Source organism: Trichechus manatus, unplaced genomic scaffold (genome assembly GCF_000243295.1).
Source record: "Trichechus manatus latirostris isolate Lorelei unplaced genomic scaffold, TriManLat1.0 scaffold00034, whole genome shotgun sequence".
Classification (NCBI taxonomy): domain Eukaryota; kingdom Metazoa; phylum Chordata; class Mammalia; order Sirenia; family Trichechidae; genus Trichechus; species Trichechus manatus.
In genome coordinates this window covers 19,111,864-19,121,019 of record NW_004443970.1, presented here as the reverse complement: position 1 = coordinate 19,121,019, position 9,156 = coordinate 19,111,864, and the positions used below count along the sequence as shown (strand labels likewise).

The 9,156-nt window shown below is 44.6% G+C and overlaps 1 protein-coding gene across 1 annotated transcript in view; it reads left to right on the top strand.

The window, feature by feature from the left end:
• The first annotated feature begins 7,596 nt into the window (after window positions 1–7,596).
• Window positions 7,597–9,156, top strand: part of CLRN2 (clarin 2) — an 11,833-nt gene continuing 10,273 nt past the window's right edge. Inside the window, exon 1 of the mRNA XM_004375159.1 lies at window positions 7,597–7,954. Within this exon, the coding sequence (XP_004375216.1) occupies window positions 7,702–7,954 (253 nt within the window). The 5' untranslated portion in view covers window positions 7,597–7,701. The remainder of the gene's footprint in view (window positions 7,955–9,156) is intronic.

Here is a 9,156-nt window from a genome sequence, read left to right as displayed (position 1 = left end):
CCCCGCGCCGCGCCCGCTGCTGCCGCCTAGCGCGTGGCCCCGCTCTGCGGGCTCTGGACTTCGCGGGTCGGCCCTTCGGCCAGGCCTCTTCCGGGGAGGCGCGCCGGCGAAGCCCCGCCGTCAGCCCGCTGAGCCTGCGAGGCAGTGCTAAGGGCGGATAGAGTGGAGAGCGGTGTGCGCGAGCGACGAGTGCAGATGGCCCCTGCGCCCAAGGAGCTGAGAGTCCACTGGGGAGCTAAGACAAATCACAGATAATAGATTTTTCCTCTAAATAAGAATGAGGGCTCTGAAGACTGGCTGCCTGGACGCTCTGTTTAATTGCTGTGTGACCCTAAGCAACTTCTTTATCTTCTCCCGTGCCTCAGTTTCCAGGCCAGTAAAATGGGAGCAATAATGGTCTGTCCTTATAGGAGGGTCCCTAGGTGGCACAAATGTTTGCACTCAGTTACTAACCTAACAGTTGGCAGTTTACCCAGCAGTACCTCGGAAGAAGGCCCTGGCGATCTGCTTCCGATAAGCTTTGTTGTTCGACTCCCATTCATAGGGGCCCCACGTGTTAAAAGTTGAACTGCTCCATAGGATTTTCTTGGCTATAATCTTTACGGAAGGTGATCGCTAGGCCTTTTCTTCCACGGAGTCGCTGGACAGTTTTCAACGGGCCAACCTTTCCTTTAGCAGCCCATAGCAAACCGCTTGTGTCGCTCAAAAAACTATTTAGCAGTTCTTCTCTGTAACACATGGAGACGCCGTGAATCAGAATCTACTCGAAGGCAACATGTGCCATAGGGTTTTGAAAAGAATTTTGAAAAGTAACACTAGAGTACTTAGAGCAGTGTGTGGCACGTAGCAGGAAGGAGTTCAGTAAATGCCATTGACCATTATTAATATTTTTATTATTTTTGCCACTGCTCCCAACTGGCCATCAGAAATTGTAAGTTCCGGGCCTCTTCGAATTTGCAGGGTTGTAAGATATTTAAGTAACTATTTTGGGACATATTTAAAAATTAAAAATTGCCAAAACAATAACACAAAAATTGAAATATACTGTATTTTAAATGTTTCCACTTTGCAAAGTCACTTTGAGGACTAAGGTCATCCTGACCCAAGCCATATTTTCAATCACCTCATAGGCAGGCAAAAGCTGAACAGTGAATAATGAAGACCACAGAAGAACTGATGCCTTTAAATTATGGTGTTGGCAAAGAATATTGAATATACCATGGACTGCAAGAAAAACCAACAAATACGTCTTCGAAGAAGTACTGCCAGAATGTTTCTTGGAAGCAAGGATAGTGAGACTTCATCTCAAGCACTTTGAACATGTTATTAGGAGGGATCTGTCCCTGGATAAGGACATCAGCTTGGTAAAGTAGAGGGTCATTGAAAAAGAGGAAGACCCTCAACGAGATGGATTGACACAGTGGCTGCAGCAATGGGCTCAAGCATAACAACGGTCATGAGGATGGCTTAGGACCTGGCAGTGTTCCATTCTGTCATACACCGAGTCACTATGAGTCAGACTCGACAGCACCTAACAACAACACTTTGCAAATTAATGCTTTTAAAACAAAAAAATATATATCATGGAAAATGATTACAAGATTTTTAAAAAATGTCTGAAGTATACCAGGCCTTTGGTCTGGTAGAGACACAACTTTAATGCTGTAAAATCTTTTAGTCCTGTCCTTGGACCTCTGTGACTGTATGTAAGCCTTCGTTTGACAATAATATCAAAAGTTCCACCTTTAAGCTCACAAATGGTGCCCTCTACCCCCACCCACACAGCCACATATTCTACCTTGTACATTAGTTAATTGTGCCCGTGATCAGTGCCCCTAACAGCGTTTACCACCTGCAGCACTATGGTCATTTTGTACCCAATAATCTTTTGAGATGGTAGCTGTCCTGTACATTGCAGGAAATTTATGATATCCCTGGCCTCTACCAACTACATGCCAGTAGCAGGCCCTGCATCCTAGTCAGGACAATTCAAAGTATCTCCAGATATTGCCAAATATCTCTGGGGAACAAAATCCCCCTCGGTTGAAAACCACTACCTAACAGACTAGAATGCTCCATAGGGTTTTCTTGACTGTAATCTTTTCTTTGAGTGCTGTGTTGTTCTCTGCTGTTGAGTCTGCCCCTGACTCATGATGCCCCACCCACAATGGAACCAAGCGCTGCCCAGTACTGCGCCATCCCCATGACTAGTTGCCCGACTGCTGTGATCCATAGGGTTTTCACTGACTGATTTTCAGAAGCAGCTCACCAGGCCTTTCTCCCTAGTCTGTCTTAATCCGGAAGCTCTCCTGAAACCTGTTTAGTATCGTAACAACAAGCAAGTCTCCACTGACAGATGAGTGGTAGCTGTGCATGAAATGCATTGGCTGGGAATCAAACCCAGGTCTCCTGCATGGAAGGTGAGGATTCTACCACTGAACCACCGATGCCCTTGCATTATACATCTTTGTGCCATCCCCCACCCACACACAATGTCTGAACACAGCAGACACACAAATGTTTGCTCAATAAGCAAGCACCAGATAAGGCACACTGAAATATATCATTAGAGAGCAGGATGCAGCCAGCAACATACGTTATTCTCAGAAGCTTTGTTACCAGAAGTGGAATTGTTGAAGTCTGGATGGGGAGGAGAACACCGTTTTTTCCATGCCCTCCAAGAGCCAGGCACTGTGCTAAGTGATCTTCATGTGCTACTTCATTTTACTCCACACAATAATCCTATGAGTGAATTATTATCATCCTTGTTCTTCAGATTAGAAAGAACATTAACTGACACATGTTGATCGTATATGTGCCAAGCACTGTTCTAAGCCTTTTGTATTATGTCATTTAATTCTGAAAAGGACGTTTGCTATTTCAATGACTGTGATGAAGATGGAACCCCTGGGTGGTGCATATGGTTAACATGATCAGCTGCCAACAGAAAGGTTGGAGGTTTGAGTCCATCCAGAGGCACCTCGGAAGAAAGTCCTGGCAATCTAATTCCAAAAAATCAGACATTGAAAACCCTATGGAGCACAGTTCTACTCTGATATACATGGGTCACCATGAATTGAGATCAACTCGAAGGCAACTGTTCTCTCTCTCTCTCTTTCTTTCTGGTGATGAAGGTAAACTGTTTTATTTCAAAGGTCTGCATTCCAGTTCCAGCCTGACACCCAGTTTTCTCATGAGAGAAATGGCTGGAATACTACATCCCCTGCCGACCTCAAAGGGTTCCTGGAGCATAGTAGTGAGAGCCCCCATTGCCATTAAGTTGACTCTGACTCATGGCGACCCCACGTGTTACAGAGTAGAACTGCTCCACAGTGTTTTCTTGGCTGTAAACTTTTCAGAAGCAGATTGCCAGGCCTTTCTTTTGCAGTGCCACTGGGTGAGTATGAACCACCGACCTTTAGGTTAGTGTTGTTTAGGGTACTGTTGACTCAGAAAGACCTTATGTATAACAGAATGGAACATTGCCAGGTCCTGTGCCATTCTCACAATGATTGCTATGCTTGAGCCCATTATTGCAGCCACTGTGTCAATCCATTGAGTTAGGAGTCGAGTGCAAACCATTTGTGCCACCCAGGGACCTGAAAATAATAAGTACCTTGTTGGGTATTTATCTCTTCTAATAGTGAAGATCTGTCTTTTTCTTTTCATCTGTAGGCATTAGGGATGAAATATTTCCTAGTTTTAATCTTGCCATGTGGCTTTTATTTTGTAAAAGCCCTTTGTCCATGGTACAGCTCTGGACAAGGTTCAGAGATACTCCTCTTTATTTTCGGTGTGGAGTGAACCCAGATTATAAGGAAGGAAACTGACATCTCCATTAACATGTCCCTCTGTCGCCTCGGAGTTCTCCAAGTGAGGTTCCTGGAACTCCTGTTGGTTGACAATGCAACCTCCTGAAGCCCTCTGCGGACTTCAGGGATCAGCATCCCTGAGGGATGGGCCTGGGAATCTGCACTGTCAACAAGTGATTCTTGGGCATGCTGAAGTTTGCAAACAGCCAGGTGTTGGGCGTCAGCTCATAGAAAGCGGGATCCCTGAAGTCTGGTCCAGCTATCTACACCTCAAGATAAGAGCACGAATGAGAGCTCTGTGCCCAAAAAGGACATTTCATATAAAGAAAAAAAAAGGACATTTCACTGTACCAGTGTTGCCCAATAAGCAACATCCTGATAAACAGAGACAAGATTGAAGTTGTCAGGGATTTCATTTTACTTGGGTCCACAATCAGTGCCCACGGAAGCAGCAGTCAAGAAATCAACCAATGCATTGCATTGGGCAAATCTGCTGCAAAAGATCTCTTTAAAGTGTTAAAAAGCAAAGATATCACTTAGAGGGGTAAGGTGCACCTGACCCAAGCCATGGTATTTTCAATCACCTCATATGCATGTGAAAGCTGGGCAATGAATAAGGAAGCCTGAAGAAGAATTGACATCTTTGAATTACGGTGTTGGTGAAGAATCTTGAATATATCCTAGACTGTCAGAAGAATGAACAAATCTGTCTGAAAGAAGTACAGCCAGAATGCTCATTAGAAGCAAGGATGGCGAGATTTCATCTCAAGTACTTTGAACATGTTATCAGGAGGGACCAGGTTTCGGAAAAGGACATCATGCTTGGTAAGGTAGAGGGTCAGTGAAAAAGAGGAAGACCCTCAACGAGATGGATTGACACAGTGGCTGCAACAATGGTCTCAAACATAACAATGATTATGAGGATGGCACAGGACTGGACAGTGTTTCATTCTGTTGTACATAGGGTCACTGTGCGTTGGAACTGACTCAATGGCACCCAACAACAACGACAACTGTGGCCCAATTTTGCCCCTGAAAGCAATTGACAGAGTGACTGTTGACAGTCTCACATGACATTAAACTGACATTGTTAATAAAAAAGAAAAGTGAGGCCCCAGATTGGCAGGTTCCTTTGAGTACATAGGAAATTCACAAAGGTCACTGATCAATGTGAAATATACCCAGACTGACTAACAAAGATACAGGGAGGAGACACAGTGATCATAAAAGGGCAAACCCCGCCCTGCGACAAAACAATTGTTACCCATGAAACCATTTAAAGTTCACTTTATGCGGAGTGCAAGTTCACCAAAAAGTAAACTGCTCTTTACCGTTGTTTCCTAAAAGACAATTCTGATCCTTTGGGGTTTCCTGAATAATCAAGGTATCTCAGCCAGGTCACAAAGTCCGCCTAGCAATCTCAGGAAGGAAAAAAACCGTGATTTAATTGTGCTAAGGTTAGACAATGGAGCCCTGGTGGTGCAATGGTTAAGCGCTCAGCTGCTAACTGAAAGGTTGGTGGTTTGAACCCACCAGCGGCTCCACGGGAGAAAGACATGTCAGTCTGCTTCCGTAAAGATTACAACCCTAAGTAACACTATGGGGCAGTTCTACTCTGCCCTATGGGGTCACTATGAGTCAGAATTGACTGGACAACAACGGATTCAAGTAGCACAATGGTTAAGCACTTGGCTGCTAACCAAAAGGTTGGTGGTTCAAACCCAACCAGTGGTGCCTCAGAGAAAGACCTGGTAATCTGCTCCTGTACAGATTTCAGGCAAGAAAACCCTATGGGGCAGTTCTACTCTGTCACATGGAGTCACTGTAAGTCAGAATTGACTCGACAGCACCCAACAACAAGGTTAGACAACGGTTAATATTCTACTCTACATTCACTCCCTCTCTCTTTAAAACTCTTATTTTAACCTGCCTAGGATAGAATCCTCCATTTTTCTGAACAGGAGGTTTTTTTTTCTGTATGCGTACAAATTAACTGCTTGAATAAACCCTATATAATTTAATTTCTTTGTGCTTTGATTTTTTTTAATTGTTGTGCTTTAAGTGAAAGCTCACAATTCAAGTTAGTCTCCCATACAAAAATTTATACATACATTGTTATGTAACCCTAGTTGCTCTCCATGTACTGTGACAGCATGTTCCTCCTTTCCACCCCTGATTTCCCGTGTCCATTCAACCAGCTCCTGACCCTCTCTGCCTTCTCATCTCACCTCTGGGCAGGAGCTGCCCATTTAGTCTCATGTATCTACTTGAGCTAAGAAGCACACTTCTCACAAATATCGCTTGATGTCCCATAGTCCAGTCTAATCTTTGTCTGAAGAGTTGGCCTCGGGAGCAGTTTTGGGCTAACAGAGAGTTGGGGTGCCATGTCTTCTGGGGCCCCTCCAGTCTCAATCAAACTATTAAGTCTGGTCTTTTTACTAGAATTTGAGTTCTGCACCCCACTTTTCTCCTGCTCCGTCAGGGACTCTCTGTTGTGTTCCCTGTCAGGGCAGTCATTGTGGTAGCTGGGCACCATCTCGTTCTTCTGGTCTCAGGCTGATGAAGTCTCTGGTTTGTGCGGCCCTTTCTGTCTCTTGGGCTAATACTTTCCTTGTGTCTGGGGTGTTCTTCATTCTCCTTTGCTCCAGGGGGGTTAGGACCAACTGATGCATATTAGGTGGCCGCTTGCTAGCTTTTAAGACCCAAGATGCCACTCACCAAAGTGGGATGCAGAACATTTTCTTAATAAACTGTGTTATGCCAATTAACCTAGATGTTTCCTGAAAGCATGGTCCCCAGACCCCTACCCCTGTTACTCTGTCCCTTAAAGTGTTTGGTCGTATTCAGGAAACTTCTTAGATTTGGTTTAGTCCAGTTGTGCTGACTTCCCCTGTAGTGTGTGCTGTCCTTCCCTTCACCTAAGATAATTCTTGTCTACTACCTAGTTAGTGTGTTTTGCTTATTTTTGACAACATAAAGCAATAGAGTAAAAGTCAAAATAAAAACCACAGTACAAAATAGAATTAGGGGATATTTCATTTCCAATGCCTGTGGATTAAAAGAAACAGACAGACAGATCTTCAATGTTAAACGAGACACATACCCTAGCAAAGTGGTTATTATTTATCAATACGTTAGAAAATATTTTTCTGTCCCATTTCAGATGACATGAAAGGCATGGGGAGGGGGTGTAGGTGTTGGGGTCCAGGCTACTCCAGCAGCCACACAAACTGATTAATGTTTCAAATTTTACCCTCAGCAGATTGGCCCAGTGATTAAAACCAGGAGTCAGAAAGCCCTGTTTACACGTTTCAATTAAGAGCCTTGAGAACAGGGGTCGTTGCATGGTATTAGTGACAGTTGTGGGGATTCTAATAGCAGCGACATTTAGAGAAAGAAACGCCAGGGCAGGCATCAAAGAGATCAGCATTCGATAGCGTGCATTGCGGACAATATTCAAGCGCCAATTGGTCCGTTTTTGTTTTCCTCCAAGTGCATGCATTTTTGAGACTGGTTAGTAGCTCAGATCTACTTAGTTTTGCCTATTAATAACTTCCTAGTCATTATGAAGCCACACAAGGGTTGGTTAAATACTTGAAACCAGGAACAATTAAACCCTCTACTGAAACATTAGCCTAGTGGGAGGTGTAGGGTTACTTCCTTCGGTAACAAACTCCTGTACACTAGAGTCAGCTGAAGATCTTCTGTAAAGGCTTCCGGATGTGCTTGTAGTAAACACGGAGGCAGAGGTTAAGGGACGAAGAGGGACTTGAAATGATGTGTTTGGAAGAGTTGACCTTGGAACAGGGGATCGCCGAGTGTCTAGAAGATGCCAACACCCCTCGCTGCTGCTCAGAGACCCCGGGGATGACCTTCCGCGCCCACTAGAATGCCTGGATGGTTTAAGAAGGCGTGGTATGGGCTGGCGTCTTTACTCAGCTTCTCCTCCTTCGTCCTCATCATCATTGCCTTGGCGGTGCCCCACTGGCAGAGTGGGAAAATCCTTTGTCAGACTGGAGTGGACCTGGTCAACGCCACAGATTCAGAGCTGGTCAATTTCATAGGGGACATTTACTACGGACTCTTCCGAGGATGTAAGGTGCGGCAGTGCGGGCTTGGGGGCCGCCAGTCCAGATTCACCAGTGAGTATACGCGGGGCAGGAAAGCTGCTTTACAACACTTACCTGTAATCCTTTGTAGGGATGCTTACGTTTAAATGGAGAATTCAACTGCTGCCTCAGTCGAAGGCTTAACGTCAAAATCCACAGTGAGCCAAGGGTTCTTGTTCAGCACCAAGAAGAGATCTTTATTTTCTGTTGAGGCTTATAGAAAATTAGAAATAGGAATTTGTACATATTGGTTGTTTACCTTTATTAATAATAACTATGAAAATATGAGTGTTTACATGTGTCTAGGCACTTTACGTAGCTTGTCTCATCTACGCCTTACAACAAACTTTAGATAGAGTTATAAGGAAAGAATTATGCACATTCCCATTTTGCAGAGAACACTGAGGCTTGGAGAGTTTACATAACTTGCCTCAGGTCACCCAGCCAAGAAACAGCAGAGCCAGACTTTAGACCCAAGCCATGTATTCTCAATCACTCCAACACTCGGGTGCAGGTCTCCTGCAGAAGCAAGCCTTCAGGGAGCCTGTGAACTGCTTCGGCTTCCATTTATACAAGAGCTTCGTAGTCTGAGAAGGAGCAGAATGTTCTGCCCCTGGGCTCTGGAGTCCAACTCTGATGCTCGCTGGCAGAGAGACCTCAGACAAGGCACTTGACTGCTGTCTATGAACGTGAGCGGGCACAGGCACAGGCTGGCCTTCAGTGCTGCTCAGAGCTGCTCAGGGTGTAAACAGAGCGGTCCACGCAAACGCCAGCCAGGCAGGAATCCAGGCAGGGCTTAGGAAAGGTCTCTGGGAAGGAAAAGCCAAAAACAAAAAAAGGCAGTGTTCTGCAAACCTTTAGAATCGAACAATTAGATTGCTGGTGAGAACAGTGCCCGACAAAATCATAATTAACCAACGTAATGCTAAAGCAAGGTGATAGAGGATCTTAGTCATTATTCGATTTTTACATTTCAGATTTGTGGTAGTTCTTAGAAGCCTAGCCAGTAAGTATCCTCCTAAATGTATAAAGACAGAAAGCTGGAACCGTTGATGAATATCATAATAATACAAATGGACATCATTTAAATACATAGAGGAAATACCTATTTGTTATGCATATTCAGGAACAAAATACTAGTGGAATGTATAGGTTAGTTATATTGATAACCATGAGCGCACTGGCCTGGACTCTCTGGGCATAGTTATATTGATGACCATGAGCGCACTGGCCTG